This window comes from Chenopodium quinoa, unplaced genomic scaffold, assembly GCF_001683475.1.
Source record: "Chenopodium quinoa cultivar QQ74 unplaced genomic scaffold, ASM168347v1, whole genome shotgun sequence".
In the NCBI taxonomy this organism is placed as follows: Eukaryota; Viridiplantae; Streptophyta; class Magnoliopsida; order Caryophyllales; family Amaranthaceae; genus Chenopodium; species Chenopodium quinoa.
The window spans coordinates 2240886-2260580 of NW_018742879.1; the positions used below are offsets into that span (position 1 = coordinate 2240886).

Genomic DNA, 19695 nt, shown 5'->3' on the forward strand with positions numbered 1-19695 from the left:
CAACCACTCTCGAGGGGGTCGCGCAAGCGTGGATCTCCAAGGGAGTAAGGCAAGGCTCCATAACAGGGTGGGATGATCTGTCCTCCAAGTTTAGGAGCAAGTTTTCCACGGCAAACCGCCGAGAGAAGACTACTGCAGAGCTCATGAGTCTACAACAGGGGGAAACCGAAAGCCTCCGAGACTATCTGACCCGTTTCAGTAACGAGTCATCCAGCGTCTCTCAGCTGGACCATGGGCTAGCCGTTTTTGCAATGCAGAATGGCCTTCAGCCCGGAAAGTTCCTAGACTTCATGGTCATGCATACCCCGCAAACCTTGGAGGAAGCTCTGAATGCCTCGGATAAGTTCATCCGAGCCGAAGAATGGAACAAAGCGAAAACCCAACCTCAATTTGGGGGAGGGAAACAAAGACAAATACCCTTGTCTGAAGGCCAAGGCCATAAGGCAAAGGGAAAGTCAAAGGCCTCGGAGCAATCTTTGGCCAGCGACCCAAAGAAGGAAAGATCTGCCTCATACACAGGCAGATACGAGTCCTACACTCCGCTCTCTCTTCCACGCGCCAAAATTTACAGCGTGACGAAGGAGAAGCAGAGTTACCGAAAGCCGAGACCACTCCCAGAGTGGTATCAGCGAAAAAATAAAAATCAGTGGTGCGAGTTCCACGAGTCTTCGGGACACAACACTGAGGAGTGTATCCAACTGAAGGACCAAATAGAGGACATGGTCCGGAAGGGATACTTGAAAAAATACATCGCGGATCACCGCGAGAAAAAAGAATCCGAGAAGTCAGCAAAGGACTCTCGGCAAGACCTCGACTTCCCCCGGAAAAACAGTAAAAAGCCGGAGGGGAAATTCCCTCCGATCAATGTTATCTCGGGAGGAATATGCTCTCGGAGGGAGCACAAGCGACACCTTAGAGCTTTGACTCACCAGGTGAACAACGCTGACATTCAATCTCCCCAGTCGCCGGTGCCGAACATGACGTTCACAGCCGCCGACTGCCGGGGGATTACGTTCCCTCACGAGGATCCGTTGGTGATCATCGCCACGGTGGCCAACCACGACGTCAGTAAGGTCCTTGTTGACGGTGGCAGCGGAGCAAACATTCTGTTCCGAAAGGCCTACAATCAAATCAAGTTGAAGCCCAAGCATCTTACGCCGGTACCCTACCCGGTATCCGGGTTCAACGGGGCTTCAACTTATCCAGATGGGAAGGTGACACTTCCTGTCACCATCGGCTGCGATGAGGCAGCCAGGAATGTCATGATTGATTTTTTGGTAATTGACGCTCCTTCAGTGTACAACGTGATTTTGGGGAGACCCATAATTCATGAGATCCAAGGGGTCGTCTCAACTTATCATCAGTTGATGATCTACGTCTCAGACACCGGCTTCCCCGAAAGGATACAGGGCAACCAAAAGGACGCCCGAAGGTGCAACTACCTCAAACCATCCAATAGGTCGCCCAGATGACAAGGATGAGGAGGAGAAAGAAAAAGAAAGAGAGCCGAGCACAAAAAAGCCGAAAGGCCTAAGTGCTTCGGCCCAAGGATCTGTACCCAGAGGTAAAGGGCCCGAAAGGGAAAAGGCTAGCTCTTCAGCTGAGCCGCAAGACTCATAGAGCCAGCCGAAGAACAAAAAGACTGGGACACCTGCCGACATTGGCAGCAGGCCAGATTATGAAGAGTCCAGTCCATCAGCAATGGACATGGACCAACAGACTGAAACAGTTGAGTTGGCCGAAGGAGATGTTGAGAAATGTGTAACAATCGGGATGGACCTTGATCCGAACACCCGTTGTGAACTTATTCAGCTCCTTCGGGACAACAGAGATGTGTTTGCTTTCTCGGCAGCTGATATGCCCGGGATAAGTTCAGACCTCATCTCCCATAAGCTTAATGTTGACCCAACGTGTCGACCAATTAAGCAAAAGAAGCGGAATTACTCCGCCAATAAGAACCGAGACATCGCAGCCGAGGTCAAAAAATTGTTGGAGGCAGGATTCATCGAACCTTGCCAATATCCAGAATGGCTGGCAAATGTGGTGATGGTTCAGAAGCCCAATGGTACCTGGAGGATGTGCGTTGACTTCACGGACCTAAATAAGGCTTGTCCAAAGGATTTCTATCCCTTGCCGAGGATCGATCAGCTAGTCGATTCGACAAGTGGCCATGCCTTGCTTAGTTTCATGGACGCATTCTCGGGGTATCATCAGATCTTTATGCACCCCGACGATCGAGCAAAGACATCATTCGTCACGAACGCTGGGGTGTACAATTACAAAATGATGCCCTTCGGATTGAAAAATGCGGGGGCAACCTATCAAAGGCTGGTGGATCAAGTTTTCGCCGATCAAAAGGGCCGAAAAATGGAAGTCTATGTTGACGATTCGATCGTCAAAAGCAAAAAACCAGAGGACCATGTAAAGGACCTGGCTGAAACTTTCGCCACCTTGAGAAAGCATCAAATGAAGCTGAATCCGAAGAAGTGTGTCTTCGGCGTGAAGTCAGGGAAATTCCTTGGGTTCATAGTCAGCAAGAGGGGGATTGATGCCAATCCCTCTAAAGTCAAAGCGGCGCTCGACCTTCCTGAGCCGAAAACGAAGCGGGATGTTCAGCGGCTCACCGGAAGAATGGCGGCCCTCTCGAGGTTCATTTCCAGAGCTTCGGATAAGGGGTTACCTTTCTTCAAAGCCCTGAAACTCCCGAAAACAAAAGAGCTCGTTTGGGAGGAAGAGCAAAAAGACGCCTTTAAACAGCTTCGGGAGCATCTGGCTCAACTCCCAACGCTGGCTAGCCCAGCTGAAGGAGAAACTTTGTACCTATATGTGGTCGTTAGCCCAGCCACCATCAGCGCAGTGTTGCTGAAGGAAGAAAGTAAAAGTCAGCAACTGATCTACTTCGTCAGTCATACACTGACGGATGCCGAGACTCGCTATCCTCTACTCGAGAAAGTTGCTTTCGCGGTAGTAGTAGCTGCTCGGAAGCTGAGGCCCTATTTTGATTTCCATCAGATAGTGGTCTTAACTGATCAGCCGTTGGAAAAAGTTCTCGGCAAGGTTGAAAAATCTGGTAGGCTAGCCAAGTGGGCTTTTGAGCTCACCGAATTCAGCATCAGCTACCGTCCGAGGGCTTCCATTAAGGCTCAAGCTCTAGCGGATTTCTTGGCCGAATGCTCATACCAAGAAGCGCTAGACAGTGAAAAGAAAGTCTGGACCGTGTTTACGGATGGATCTTCCACCGAAAACGGTTCGGGGGCAGGAGTAGTGATAACTTCTCCCGAAGGCAAATCCTTTGAGTATGCACTAAAGTTTTCTTTTAAGGCCTCGAACAATGAAGCCGAGTATGAGGCAGCAATCGCCGGCCTAGAATTGTGCATCTCCTTGGAAGCCGATCATGTCTGCCTAAAAACAGACTCTCAGCTAGTTGCATATCAGATCAGTGGCAGCTACGAGGCCAAAGAGCCCTCCATGATAGCTTATCTTGCCAAGATCAAATCAGTCATTGCAGAGCTGAAAACTTTTGAGGTTCAGCTGATCCCAAGGGGTCAGAATACTCAAGCCGATGCACTCTCCAAACTTGCCAGTTCATCTCTTACCGAGCTGAACAGATCTGTATATATAGAAGTGCGTCGAGAGAGAAGTGTCGACGAAGCACCTGAAGTGTGCTGCGCTGACCCAGAGCCTAGTTGGATGGACCCCATCCTAGCTTTCAAGCTTCGGGGAGAAACTCCCGAAGATAAAGCTTTGGCCTCCAGGATGAAGAGAACCAGCTCTAGGTTCGTTGTCTTCAGGGGGGAACTTCTGAAAAAGTCCTTCTCAGCCCCATTGCTGAAATGCGTGGGACCAACAGATGCAGATTATATCCTACGGGAGATTCACCTCGGCATCTGTGGGAACCACATTGGGGGAAGAACCTTAGCCCACAAGGCATTGAGGGCTGGATATTACTGGCCCACCATGATCGCAGATGCTAAGGAGCTGGTCCGGAAATGCGAAAAATGTCAAAAATACGCTCCAGTTATCCATCAGCCAGCAAGGGATCTTCAGCCGATCCTTAATCCACTCCCGTTTGCCCAATGGGGACTGGATATACTGGGACCATTTCCAGAGGCTGTGTACCAGAAAAAATGGCTGATAGTCGGTGTCGACTACTTCAGTAAATGGATCAAGGCCGAAGCAGCCTCGAACATTACAGAGCAAACTGTCAGAAAATTTATCTGGCAGAATATCATCACTCGCTTTGGCATCCCGAGAGTATTTGTCTTCGATCATGGGAGGCAATTTGATAACTTACCGCTGAAGCGATATACAGATCAGTTCGGCATCAAACTGGCATATTCAGCGGTATGCCACCCGCAAAGTAACGGACAAGCCGAAGCTGCAAATAAACAGATCTTAAATGCCCTCAAGAAGAGGGTGGAAGATCAAAAGTCCAAGTGGCTGGAGGAGCTCCCTGGAACCCTTTGGTCCCTTTGGACAACTGAAAAAGAGGCAACGGGCCACTCACCTTTTGAACTGGTGTATGGTGCCGAAGCCGTCCTTCCAGTGGAAATTGGCTCTGAGAGCCTTCGAGCGCACCACTTCTCGGCTGAGAATGAGCGACTGATGAGGGAATCTCTCGATTTCCTCGACGAAGTAAGAGACTCAGCCCGAGACAGAATGGCCGCCTATAAGCAGAGAATCAGCAAATTTTATAACCGAAGGGTCCATGCAAGGCCTCTCAAAATTGGAGACCTTGTCCTTCGGAATGCTGCTGCAGTTCAGAAAGGCCGAATCCATGGGAAACTCTCAGCTGCATGGGAAGGACCTTATGAAATTTATGATGAGCTTCAGCCAGGGACATACCGACTTCGGCAGTTGGATGGAACTGAGTTGAAAAATCACTGGAACGCTGATGTACTGAAAAAATATCATGTGTAAACCCTTCGGGGCAGAACAATCTTTGTAAGTACATTTTGAACTAATGAAAGGCCTTGGAGCCGCCATTTATATAAATGTTTACAACTTTTTATCCTTTCAAAATTTTCTTTGTTCTATCTACTCTTTAAGGGTTTTTTATTCAGCCTCGTCTGAAACCTTCGCCTTCGGGTAACTGGGTTTCAGATTGCTGACAAAACTCGTCTTTTTAAAGAACACTGGTCTTTCAGCTGAAGTCAAACTTCAGTAAGACTTGTTCTCCAAAGACATGAGTCCATGGACAATTCTGGGATATTGCCTTAACTGAGCCTTGTATCCCAGAGAGCCATTATCCGAAACATTGCCTTAAGTTGGCCCTGTGTTTCGGGTATCCATTTTTCAAAGATAGACAGAAAATCAAGGATAACAGCAACAGTTGAAAGTTGTTTAATCAGCCTCGTCTGAAACCTTCGCCTTCGGGTAACTGGGTTTCAGATTGCTGACAAAACTCGTCTTTTTAAAGAACATTGGTCTTTCATCTGAAATCCAACTTCAGTAAGACTTGTTCTCCAAAGACATGAGTCCATGGACAATTCTGGGATATTGCCTTAACTGAGCCTTGTATCCTAGAAAGCCATTATCCGAAGCATTGCCTTCAGTTGGCCCTGTGTTTCGGATATGCGTCTTTTAAAGAACACAGGTCTTTCAGCTGAAGTCCAACTTCAGTAAGATTTGTTCTCCAAAGTCCTGAGTCCATGGACAATTCTGGGATATTGCCTTAACTGAGCCTTGTATCCCAGAAAGCTAATATCCGAAGCATTGCCTTCAGTTGGCCCTGTGTTTCGGATATCCAAATTTCAGCTGAAGTCAATCTTCAGTAAGACTTGTATTCCAGAAGCATTGCCTTCAGTTGGCCCTGTGTTTCGGATACCCATTTAAAAGAAGTGAAGAAATTGTTTATTCAGCTGAAGCCATACTTCAATTTCTGGGGGGGCAAGAAGCACTATCAGTGCAAGTTTATGTTCGGCAGAATGAAAGAAACAGTAAAGCATTCAAAAACAAAGCAGCTGAAGAAAAGATCATCAAATTAATAATTCATGCTCAGAAATTGATCTACAAGTTCAATTAAACTATATCGGCAGCCGCCCACAAGCGGAAAATAACAGCTGCCGAAATACGTACATAAGCAAAAAAATAAACTGTTGTACGACAAGGCAAGCTGAAGCAAAAAACAAGGCAAAAAATTCAGAAAGCGGCAAGTCTAAAGTTAAGCGCATGATGAACCGCAAGATTCTGAAGACGACTGCCCGAGTTCCTATGCTTCAGCCTGAGGATCAGACTGATCAGCGTTGTTGAGCCCCATGGTGGCCTCAGCCCCAGCAGCAGAAGAAGCAGGCTTTGCACTCTGCCGAGCCTGCCTTTCCCTCTGTTCAGCCTCCAACTCCATTCTCTCAGCTTCCTCTTCGACTTCCTCAGCCTTAAGAATTTCAGCTTCGACTGGAGTTGCATACTTCATATGAGGATCTTCGGGATTCTGGACCCATTCAGCACATTTGGACCAGTCCAGCTTCGGCTCAGCATGAAGGCAGACTCTTCGGCATACTCTGAACCCGTTTCTGAAACCCATTTCATATTCTTCCTGGGTATAGACACGGACTTTGAGTAGAGCCTCAGCATCAGCCAGCTTCTTCTGGGTCTCCTCCAAGTCTTCCTTGGATTTCTTCAGCTCATCGGCGAGCTTGGAGGAGGAACCTTTCAGCTCATTCAGCTCCTGCTGAACTTGGGAAGCCTTCGTCTGAGCCTGGGCCACTTCAACTTTTTTGGCCATCAGTTGATCCTCAGCCTCATGGAGTTTAGCTCTCTGAGCTTCAGCAGCAGCAGCAGCCTCTGAGAGTTGGACATCTCTGGCCTGGAGCAGCTCTTCAGCAGCCATTTGGCTGGCTTCAAGAGCTTCTAGTCGTTGCTGCACTTCAGCTTGTGCAGCAGCTCCTTCCTAAATACGGCTCTCAACGGCAGCCTTGAATTTGGAGACGTCCACTCCCATGTGCTCCTGAAGGAATTTTTCCCCTTCCATCAGTGGGGGAAAAACTTCCTTCTCCATAGCGTCGCAGAAGGTTTTGAGGGCTTCAGCAGCTCTTTTCTCGTACTCCTCACCCTTCTGCTGCTTCTCTTCAGCTGCTGCTTGCTTCAGCTTAGCAAGCTTTAATTCCTCCTCAGCTACCTTCTTGTCGTGCTCAGCAGCATCTACCCTATCTTGTAGGGTATCTATCAGCTCTACAGTGAGAGTCTGATTGTGCACGAACTGAAAACAGGAGCACAAATTAAAAAAAAATAATAAAGGTAAATAAAAATAGAGCTGAATTTTAGAGGAAATAAAGGCAAGGAAAATCACCTGCATCATCAGCAGTTGGTTAGACCTGGCTGGGTCAGGAACTGATCTGCTGGATTCGCCCATCCCAGCAGTGGCCTTCAGCGACCAGATTCTTGCCCTATCTACTTCGGACATGCCAGCAAAATCGCCGAAGTAGGTTGCAGCTCCTTCTCGGTTCTGACCCCATATGAGGTCCCAGATGTGATCTGGGATTGGAATTCGGGGGGCCGAGAAACCCATTTCTCCAGATTGCAGAGTCTGGAAAGAAGGGAAGGATGACGATGGAGCTTCTTTAGCTTTGGATGGCTCAGCATCATCCTTCTCAGAAGAGTCAATTACTATGACCTCTTCTTCTTCAGGGGTGAGGGCGAAAGCCTCAACCTCTCTTGCAATGTCTGTCGTGGAACCCTCAGCACTGGGCATCACGACATCCTTATTTTTGTGCTCAGCAACACTCTCCTTAATTGCTTCTTGGACCCCTCCCTTAGATTCGGGAGTTCTCTGATCCACCTCCATCTCAGGAGGTGGCGGAGGGGTCTTTGGAGGTGATTGGGGTGGTGGCCGGGGAACCCTCGGCGATCCATTGCCTTCCTCGGGTTTCCTTATTGCAACGCCGATGGTCATCGGCCTCCGCTGAAAGTCGTGAGGGCCGATGATGGCCATTCTTCGGCGCCTTTTCTGAAGAGGCTGCTCGTCCATGTCTGAGTCTGAAGACTCTTCTTGTATTTGGTCTTCGGGACGAACAGGGGCTTTCCCTTCTCTGTGTCTGTTACTCTCTTCAGACTGTAACAGACAGGGGGGAGGAAGAATGTGAGTAAAAAAAAAAAAAAAAAAAAAAGACAAAGTTAAGTCTGAAAGCTCATCGAGGTCTTCAGCAAAGCCTCGTCTTCTTCAGCTGCCCTAGCTGCAGCTTCTTCTTCAGCAGCTCTGGAGGACCCTTCTCCTCCTTCGCAAGCTTCGAGAACCCGTGCAACCTCTTCGGCTGTACGGGCAGCTTCAGCTTCTTCGTCCAGCAGCTTAAACCAGGGGTCTCTCTTCTTCCACCAAGGCTTCTGCCTCTGATACAGAGCAACAACCTCAATTTGGAAGTGGGAAGAGTCTAGATGAACTTCCCTATGCCTCGGTTCAGTGATAGACGGGGCCCGTTCAGTTACAACTCGTTCTCGGTTGACACCAAGACGAGCGTAGTTAATGCCAACGTTGGTCTCGTCCCGCTCTGAAAAAGAAAAGGGGAAAGGTCAGTTCAGATAGGTTGGCACAGCATAAAAAAGCGAAGTGAGAGAAGAAAAAGAGATAATTAAAAAGCCTCGGCCCCAGCCGAAGAAGCTTACCATCCTTAAACTTTCGGCTGAGGCCAACAGCTTCTAGCATGTTCTCTTGGAAAACATAATGCGTATCGGGGAGCCAAGTCTCCGGGATATGCTGCATTCGGCCGCTGCCCCCCCGGTTTGGCAGCTTGCCGAAGATATGTTGTTGATCAAGGTTCGGATCCGCCCCGTTATCTGCGGGGGGACCTAGACTTCCCATGTCGGGATCAGGCTCAGCAAGGTACCGGGGAGCGCTGAAGACGCAAGGGTGGCCCGGATCTGTGGGTGCCCTAACCCAAATCCATTGACCTCTCCAATCCTTGTCTGAAGAGTCGTTCGGCCACATGGTTAAGTACTGGGGCCGGGACTCAATCCGGTACCACCCAGAACCATGGCTTCCGTGCCCACTTTGAATATTTGGCACTAGCCGATGAAGCTTTTTGAAGCAGTGCAGGTTCGGCACATACTTGAAGAACTTGCAGACCCATAAGTATGTCATCACCCTTCGGATGCTGGTGGGAGTTAATTGACATAGGGAGATATTGTAATGGATCAGCAAGTCTCGGACGAATACGTCCAAAGGGAACCTCAGCCCGTACTGAAGTTGTCTTGTGTACACCCCCACATACCCTGGGGGTGTACGATGGATTCTATCGGATGCCGCGAGCATTCGGCACCAATACCCATCAGCTTTAAAAATGCCGTAATGCAACTCAATTTGCTCGGCAAACCGATATTGTTCGGCATTCTCCACCCACCATGAGTAGGGGCGGTTCTTTATCATGGCCGAAGCTACTTCGGCATTCTCCCACTCTGAAAACCCGGGGAGGATATCCCAAAGGACAGCGGGAACTTCATCGTCCCGTCCAGAAGCGCTCGGTCCCTCCGTTCTCTGAGGAGGAGCCGAGGAAATTGGAGTCGCCCTAATCCCTTCAGCAGGGTCAGACTCTGGCCTTTGTCCATTCCAGGTCCCAATCCTGTTCCTAGGATCGGGAATCGGCCTTGCTCTTCTTGGAGCACGGGCTCTACCTCTAACTCCTCTTGCCATTGATTATTTCGAAGAAAAAAGTCGAAAAAAAGGGAAGGAGTTTGAATTCGAAGAAAAATAAACTGAAATCAAAGGAATTTACCTTAATCTGAAGCGAAAGTTGCCGATTTACGAGTTCGTAGTGGCAAGTCTCAGTTTCTAAGCTTAATGCTCGGGGAATTTGCGAAGTTTTGATGCGGGTTCTTGGTTTCTCTCGAGAATTCTGGGTTTGTGTTGGTGAATAAGTGAGGAGAGATGACGCGCCTCTGTTTATATCTCCAGGAATGGGATACGAGGAGTCCGCGTTTCAATTTCTCTTAAATACCCCACTAAGTAACCGTTAAACACATGATCTTGTGATTAAACTGCCCATTATCCGTCCAACTTCCACAATCATCCGCCTAAACCGTTGTTATCTCATTAATTACGGTTTAAATTCAAATTTTTGGATTAATTAAATCATTTACTTCCCTCCTTTTCTGAATCAAATCAAACCCGACCCGTCATCCTTCCAAATCGGGTCTGGGGGGCAAGTTGTTTGGGTCCAATTTAGTCCAATTGGGCCTAGGCATTAAATGATCCAATTAAAAGCCCAAGGTCAAGGTTCAACTCTCCAATTGTGCTAAAGTCAAAGGTCAGCCCTCAAAGCAAGCCAATTGGGCTAAGGCCCAACCTCTCCATGTATGAAGAGGTATAAAAGCCATCAATATTCATACATTCATTGATTCATAGATTCACAGATTCATATATTCTCATATTCATAGATTCACAAATTTATACATTCTCATACATTCTCATATATTCTCATATATTCAAGCAAAGCCTCAAGCAACTAATTCTCTTGCATAGTGTTCTCTTTCTACACATTGTACTGACTTTAGCATCGGAGGGGCCTTCCTCGGCAACACCCCCGAGGCTAGTTTACGTGTGTTTACTGTGCAGGAAACCTTCGGCCCAGCATAACTTGGACCGAATCCAGTCTTCTCCGTTTCAGCGGACCTTCGGCAAGGTCCCATTGTTTTCACCCGAAACAATTATGAAAGGCTAAACAGATACTCCGTTAATTGTACTAAGTGCACTCCAATTCGGAAAAGATTACTTAATTTTTTTGGCTAAGTAGTGAAATAAATAATTTAACAGTTTTGGCTTGTAAAATGTGTTATTAATAACAATAATCAATGTCACACTCATGCAAATTATGGATTTTATGTACAATTTATTTTGATTGATCATTTATGTTCATTCACTGTTCCATCATTATCTTAACGGAATAATGAAGATGATTGTATTTGTGGAAAAGATTAATTCTGCATTCATTTACATTTACTGGAGGCGCAAAAGTACTGTAAATCCCAAGAAAGATGGTGGATGACTATGGTCATATACTCATACATGATACGTTGAGCAATGATCTTGTGGTTGTGGTCATAACACTTATAAATGGCTGGTTTTTGTAGCCAAACGATATATAGTAAAAGTAGTAACGCAATTTGAAACTTCACAATTCGTACATCATACGGGCTTGATTACGAGTAACAACTATGGAGTAACGAATATAGCAATATTAGTGATTGTTCAAAAAAAAATAAAAAATATAGCAATATTAGTGACGGCTAAAATTTGGTGACGTCCAATTTGCACTCTAGCCTACTCGAGAGTACCTCTCTCCTAGGGCTGCAAATGATCCGAGCCAAGCCGAGTTTCAATCTGTTCGAACTAAGTTTGATAAGAATTATTCGTGTTCGAACTATCTCGAGCTTAAACGAGCTTTTAAAATCTTGTTTGAGCTAGGCTCGTTAAGAATTTGGCTTGTTCGAGCTTTATTCACGAACATACTCGTTTGCATTTCGAGTTTAAGTTCGAGCTTGAATGGGATTAAATCGGGCTTGACTAAATACACGAGCCCTAATTTGTTATTAAAAAAATGTTTTCTTTTAAATTTTTACACAACGGAGTTTTCATGCCTTTACATGATGAAATAATTAGTACTTTTTATAAATATATGTATGAATAAAAGATATATAAATTGTCCGAGTTTTAATCGGACATTGAAAAAAACTTATAAATGGACTTAAACGAGTTGTTCATAAACATTACCGAGTCGAACATGATGTTGTTCGAGCTTTGTTCATTTATCTGACGAGCTTAAGATTTTTGTTCAAACTTGTTTGTTAGCTTAGAGCTTGTTTGACATTGTTTTTTGTTTTTAGTTTTCTAGTTTTTTAGAAAACCAAAAACAGGAAACAAGAAAAAGGTATTTCCACTTTTTTGTTGTCAGTTTTCTAAATTATCAGGATTTTAATAAGTTTGACTAATTTTTTATTCATTATATGACATATATCATATGAATTTGAAAATCAAAAAACCAAAAAACAAAGAACCACAACAATGCCAAACAAACCCTTAACAAACGAGTTTTGATCAAACTTTGACTGAGGTTGTTCGCGAGTAGTTCACGAACGTATCAGCTCATCTACACCCCTACTCTCTCCCCTTCTTCTCTATTTCATCTTAATTCTTTCTCTACATGCCCGAACTTTGGATTGTTTGAAAACCTACTCAACACTGCAGTCTGCAGAATACTTCTTGAGAGAACAATTGCAATAATTGAAACCATTTATCGACATAGAATGCTGCATTGCCTACATATGTTTAATGGTGCAACGGACAATCTACCCACATATAGGAATATAGGAAGTACTTGGTTGATCGTTTACGCCTAGACCATTAAAGTAATTTGGCCATGCCTAAACAATAGTTGGCCAATGGCCATCGCCCTTTTATACCTGTTGACACCAACTGCAATCCTTCCCAAAATCAATGGAGAAATATACGGAGTTAAAAAAAATTAAAAAAGAAAAAAACAAAACAAAACAAAAAAGCAAAAGCACACATACAAGTTAATAACCTAAAAGGAAGGAGTTATTCATAAAATTGTAGCCAAAACTTGATATTACATAGATTTGGTGCAACAAAATAGGCATAGTAGCACCTGCATATCTGGCATTAATACTCTTACAAGCTCTAAGTTAACTTAGGTCAGCTTTCACCTTCTAAACTTGCCACCCCCTCTTCCCCCACCTCTTCCCCTACCACGACCACGCCCACCCCCTCTTCCTCCACCACCACTACCTTTACCACCACCCAATGCCTTGTTCACATCAGTTTTAATCTTCATATTTTCTGGCAAAGGCAGAATGTGATCCACACACTTCCTGAAACTAAAGTCTTCTACAGATTCATCAGCTCTTATGACAAAGAAACAGCGACTTTTCCACTCTGGATGTTGGCGAATTTCAAAAGCATTAATTCCTGAACCAATCTTCTTCACTGGCTCTGGATGGCCCTTGTTTATCAGCTCCTGCAGCACCAAATGCTCATACTGGAAGAGAGGAATACAAGGAATTTGACAACATTAGTATAATCTATTGAAAGTAAAATAGTATATGTTCTTCAAAGTTCTGAGGTATGTGAACAGGATCAAATATCAGGACAAAAAAATAAAATACAGTTGAAAATCAATCAGATGAGCAAAAAAGAAGAAACAGTAAAATAACTGCACAATCTATTGATGAGATTAGATTGATTTGGTGTATTTCAAATATAAAGCTATCATTTTTCATTCCTCATTGAACAGGATGATTACATTGAACATAGCATGAAACAAACAAAGGAATGACCAGAGTCACTTTAATGATAATCAAGGGCTAAAGGCATGTATAGGGACATTAAAAAATTCCCTAATAAAAGAGGGGCCATTTTTTTTTATATAAAGCTAAGGGGCTGTTTGGTAGGTGTTTCTTGGAATTCCCTTCCCCTTTTCTCAATGTTCAGCTCCTAAAAATCTCTCTACTCTGATTTCCACCACCCCCAAGGGCTTCAAAAAACCCCAGAATCCCCTATACTATGACCACCATCCTCAATCAATCCAATTCCACCACAAACACCACCAGCACCCTCCAGCACACACAAGACCAGTCCCCCTCACTAGACCACAACCTAGATAAATCTGAACGCCCCAAGCCTGAATCCCCTCCCCAAGTCCCCAACCACAACCTTCATAGGCTAACCACCATCAAGCCACCCTCCTTCCCACTACACTGCAATGCTGTTATACACTTGTACCAAAAATAAAGGAAGAAAGAAGTTGCACTCATGGCAACTCCAAAAAAGAAAAAGATGGAAAGAAACTACCCGAATTCTCACTGAAAGTATTCCTGTAGTGACCTTATGTCCTTAGAAACTGATTGTTGCTGAATAAGTAAATATGAAGCAGGAAAATTGTATGCAAGCAAGCTATAGTCTTTTCGATTATCTCAAAATTGATGCTTTTCAAGATACAATTTAAAGGAAATCTCTGTATTCTAATCTATAAAATTGAAAGATGTCTTACAAAAGGTATTTCCATACAATTCCTTTCCACCCTCAAACAGTAGTACTGAACTTTGTTCATGAAGATCAAAACCAATGGAAATCAAATTGCATCCACGAAAAGAGAAGTGAATTTTTTTTTTTTTGAGTTTTTGATCAACTTAGAATATACATTTACACTCCAAGATCTTGTGATACAGCTCAAAATTGTTAATATTTAGGAAAAGGTTTTGAAGCTGGAGAAAATTGATAATAAACTAAAAAAGAACCAATTACAACCCTCTTTAAACTCAAAACTTCAAATTTTTGTTTAAAATGGTTATATAGAAAAGAAGAATCCTTTTCAAAAATCCATTATTCAAGAGCTAATCTTAGTCTAATTTCACTTCTCTTCAAGCCTCCTACAATCATGAGGTAGCCTATATATACACCGTAAATTCTAGGCAAAATACACTAAACACTTTTACACCATGTCCACGAGGCAAACATTCATATTTCATTAATGTAGCAAAATTTTAGAAACAATGCGAGAAATCAAAACTTTGTCTAATGAAACCAGATCAAAATGAAGTGTGCGAGAGTTTTTATGTATATAGTCAATGAATTTTTCAAACAATTCTATTCATTTTTAAATACACAAATTAAAATTTTTTCCTCCCTGTTCTACATTAAACACAAATCAAATTTCCCAAAAATCGAAGTCTAATCCATATATAAACGCCATTAATCATTGAAAACTAACAAATTAACTCATACTAAAACCAAACAGAAATTAACAATTAATCAAAAATAATAGAAACCAATCAAAGCCAAAAGAAACACAATTGACAATACCTTGTTAAAATTGATATTCGTAGGCCAATGATGCAGCAACTTATAAAAGTAATCAAACATCTCAACAGACGACCCGAATGTTTTGGGCCCGAGAACAACCGGGCCTTCGGGTTCGGGTTTCCCCTCTCCATCTTCTTCCAACTTCTCCATCCTCTCTTCTTCTACAGACTTCTCCTCCTCAACCTTCTGCTTCTTCGCATTCACCTCGGCATCATCCGCCTCTTCTCTCGCTCTCTTCGCATCATCCTTCGGGCCGGGCTGCGGGTTCTCGAGTTCCATGTCCTCGGTTGTTGCAGTGGCGGTTTCTGGTTCAGTGATTGCCTCGGACGCCATTGATGAGAGAAAAGGTGGAGATTTTCTCTCTCCTAGGGTTTTGCAGATGGTGGCTGGTAGTATGGAGGAGAGGAGTGAAAGAGGGTTTAACAGGGATTCTGGAATTTTAATGTTGTTTTTCTTTTTTTTGAATAATTCGTTTAATTATTTTTAATATTGGAGGATAGAAAAATAATGGAGTATACTCCGTAACCTAGAATCCTAGATGGCTTATTAGAAAGTCTAGAACAAAGCTGAAGAAGTGTAAGCGGTAAGCCCAAGTATAGGACACGAGTTGACAACAAATGTACGAAGAGCTTTGTGTGTTCCAACTCAAATCTTGTTTGGTTTTCTCAAAAAGATCTTGTTTGTTAAAGACAGTTTTAATTTAGAAAAATTGGTTTTAATAAACTCAATTTTAGGTTTTTTTTTTTAAGAAGAAATACACTTTAATAATCTCAACTACTAGTATTAGCAATATACTTCAATAACTTCAACTAAGGCCACAACGTGTGACCAGGGTTACTTATAGGGGTTACTAAGTCGGTTAAGGGTTACTTAATCTGGGGTTCCTCAATTGGTAGCGTGTTTTTTGTGTGAGAGTAGCCTCTAACTGACTGAGTAAGCCCTGAATAAGTAACCCTTGACCGACCAAGCAACCCCTGAATAAGTAACCCCAACACACAGAAAAAGCACCGATTCTTAAATAAGCCCAGATGACCGGTGACCTAATTTTTTTTTTTTTTTTTTTTTTTTTTTTTTGATAAGAACAATTAGAAATGTTTCCCTAAATAATGTAAAAACATAAACTATTTCCTTATATACATTGGTTTAAAAATTATTTCTCACAATGTCGTCCACCCAGGCTCGATGTAAAAGTTTGGTATTTGCCAATATAGAATCGCTAATACCATTAGAGTCGAGCCTACGTGGACAGTAGTATGAGAAATAGTTTTTAAACTGACTTATATAAGGAATTAGTTTGAATTTTAGCATTATTCCATGAAATTGCTCAGAAATGTTGCAATATAAATAACAAGAAGTCAATAATTAAAAATACAATATAATAACAAGAAGGCAATAATTAAAAACACAGTATAATAACAAGAAGTCAATAATTAAAAACACAATATAATACTGGATGATGATGGTGTCAGCCACTCTGGAGATGAGCAGATTGGTTCAGTGGTGGTTAATTATTTCCGCAACCTTTTCAGTTCTTCTAATCCTTAGTTGATTGAACAAGCCCTGCAAAACTTTCAAAGAAGAGTCACTGATGAGATGAATGCTAGTCTAAGAGCAAATTATTCAGTCGAGGAGGTGAAGTTGGCATTGAGTCAAATGCATCCGATCAAAGCCTCAGGTCCTGATGGTATGTGCCCTCTTTTTTCCAGTCTTACTGGCATATTATTGATCTGTTAATATCTAGCTCTGTGATTTCAATTTTGAGAGGTGCTTCGATTCCTGCTTCTCTTATTAGTACTTTTATTGCACTAATTCCGAAAAGAGCAATGTGGATCGTATGACTGATTTTAGGCCTATTTCCCTATGCACTTTAGTATATAAATTGGTGTCGAAAGTGTTGACTAATAGGTTGAGACGGTTTCTGGATAAAATTATACTTCCTCCGTTCTTTTTTTATTGCATCATAGGGGTTTTGGAGGCAAAATTTGGTAGTGGAAAAAAGTAAGAGAGAGAAACGTAAAAATACAAAATTGTTCATGTAATGTATAAAATAAAAAGTGAGGGTATGTTGGATATTTGCAGTGTGAACATAAATATTTTTTGTCCTAAAATGGAAGTGATGCAATCTTTGTGAAACTTCACTAAAAGACAAGTGATGCGATATTAAAAGAACTTAGGAAGTATCTGCAAATCAGAGTGCTTTTACTCCGGAAGACTTATTACTGATAATATATTGGTGGCTTTCGGATTATTTCATCATGTGAAAAATTCAAACCATAAGGAGGGTAGTATGGGTCTAAAATTGGATATGTCAAAAGCATACGATAGAATCGAATGGAATTTTTTTGGATGCTGTGCTTCAGAACTTCGGGTTTGATCATGGTTGGAGGAATCAGGTTATGGAATGTGTGCGAAGCGTGACCTTTTCGGCTTTGGTGAATGGGAGGCCTACGAAAGAGTTTAGCCTGGGTAGAGGTATTCGACAAGGGGATCCGATTTCACCGTATCTGTTTATCTTGTATGCGAAGGTGTTCTCTCATTTGTTAAGGAGTGCAGAAGAAAGAGGTAGTCTTCATGGGATTCATATTGCTCCGTCGGCTCCATCTGTTAGTCACTTGTTGTTTGCTGATGACTGTATTATTTTTTCTAAGGTGGCTTTGTAGGATGCGGAGGTTATTCAAGAAGTGTTGCAGACCTATGAGTTGTCTTCAGGGCAGAAAATAAATTTTGATAAAACAACAATTACTTTTAGCAAGGGTGTGCCGGATGTGAAACGTACGGAGATTGAGGAGTTTAGTGGTGTTCGTATGGTGGATGTTCATGATAGATATTTGGGATTACCCACGGTGGTGGGGAGGTTGAAAAAGGTGATTGGTGTTAAGGAGAAATTGTGGAAGAAACTTCAAGGGTGGAAGGGGATGGTACTATCTAAGGCGGGTAGGGAGGTCATGATAAAGGTGGTGGCCCAATCTCTCTCTACCTACGCGATGAGTGTTTTTAAGTTTCCATCCTCTTTTTGTGATGATATGAGATCGTTAGTGGCTCAATTTTGGTGGGGTCAGAAGCAAGGAGAACGGAAAATTCATTGGTTAGCATGGAAAAAATTGTGTCCTACGAAGAAGGAGGGTGGTTTGGGCTATAGGGAATTCAAACTCTTCAATTGGGCTCTTCTTGGGAAACAGGCTTGGAGACATATGATGAACCTGGGTAGCTTGCTTGAGAGAATTTTAAAAGCTCGATACTATCCCAACTCTTCATTTATGGAGGCAAATCTTGGCACCTTTCCGACTTCCGAGCTATACTTGGAGGGGTATATGGGAGGCAAGATGGGTGTTGAGAAGAGGGATGAGATGGAGAGTGGGTAATGGTCATGACATTAGAGTTTGGACGGACCCGTGGATTCCCAGGACTTAGACACACAAAATTATTTCTCCTAGCGGCGATGCTAGTGAAGATATGCGAGTTAGTGAGCTCATTGATCCTTTATCTAGAGGTTGGGATGTAGCCAAGGTGTCTCAATTATTTTTTTCGTTTGAAAGGGATCGAATACTGAGTATCCCCATAAGTTGTAGGCTGCCTGCGAATCAATTTTGCTGGGACTTGGAGAAGGATGGACTGTATTCAATGAGGTCACCCTATAAAGCCTTGCTTGATGATGATTGGAGCAGAGAAGAAATTTCATCGTCAACTGATAGACATATGTGCAATGGAATTTGGAAGCTGTGTGTTCTACCAAGAGTTAAAATTTTCGCTTGGAGGGCTTGCCATAATGCTCTTCCGACTCGCAGTGGGATTAATCATCGCATTCGGGACTATGATCCGTTGTGTAGTATCTGTCATAGGGAAGAGGAAAATGTACTGCATGCTCTAAAGGAGTGTAGCCTCGCCAAAGCAATCTGGAGTCAAAGTAAGTTCTCTCACTTGATGCACCAAAATTTCTGTAATGTGGTTGATTGGTGGACTATTGGTTTGAATGAATTAGATGATGAGGATAAAGAGGATGCGATTACATTATGCTAGGCTATATGGGGAGCAAGAAACAGGTGGATTATGGAGGACGAGCGGCAAAATCCAGATAATGTAGTAGCATATGCATTGAAATGTAGTGGTGAGGTGAGGGAGGGGGGTGCTAAGAAGTGTCTGAGATCTGTAGGGCTTGGTAGCAGTCACCCGAATGCCTGGACACCACCTGCAACAAGCTTTGTGAAAGTTAATGTAGATGCTGGTGTTTTAGGAGAATTGGGAATGGGGCTTGGTGCGGTTATTAGAGGCTGCCAGGGGGATGTTGTTTGTTGTGGGGTGATTCAAGGGTCTGAAAAATGGGAGATAAAAGTGGCAGAGGCTAAAGCTATTTGGTGGGGTATGATGCTAGCTAAGGAGAATGGTTATGGAAGAACTGAAGTAGAGAGTGACAGTTTGGGGGTTATTGAGGCGCTGCGATGTCAACAGAAAGGCTCGAGTTCGTTTCATTTGGTGTTGGATGATATTATAGCTTTGTGTTATGATTTTATTAGTGTTAAGTGGTCTTTTGTTAAGCGTAGTGGTAATAGAGTAGCTCACGATTTGGCTCATTTAAAACTATGGGAAATTGGTCGAAGAGTGTGGAATAATGTACTCCCTACTCGTATTGTTGATGTTGCTTCTTATGATTTAGTAATATAATTCCCATAATGGGGTTTCTTCAAAAAAAAAAAAAAAAAAAAAACCCCACAATATAATATTAATAACAAGAAGGCAATAATTGTTTATATGTATTGGAGACTTGAATCTTTGAAAGTAAGACCCAAAGACACACCACATAAATTTGAAGAAGAAGAGATCAAAGCAAAAATCCGTGTTTAAGGCGGTAAGGAATGACGACGTCCAAGTCGTGGTCCCCTTACTAAGCTCTT

At 43.1% G+C, this 19695-nt stretch overlaps 1 protein-coding gene across 1 annotated transcript; it reads right to left on the minus strand.

Annotated features, from left to right (window-relative positions):
• Positions 1-12501: 12501 nt before the first annotated feature.
• Positions 12502-15416, minus strand: LOC110726449 (protein EMBRYO DEFECTIVE 514-like). The gene is made up of 2 exons (XM_021905929.1): positions 14807-15416; positions 12502-12983 (listed from the first exon to the last, which is right to left on the minus strand). The coding sequence occupies exons 1-2, from the start codon at positions 15137-15139 to the stop codon at positions 12648-12650; spliced, it is 669 nt and encodes a 222-aa protein (XP_021761621.1). The 5' UTR covers positions 15140-15416; the 3' UTR covers positions 12502-12647.
• Positions 15417-19695: the final 4279 nt, after the last annotated feature.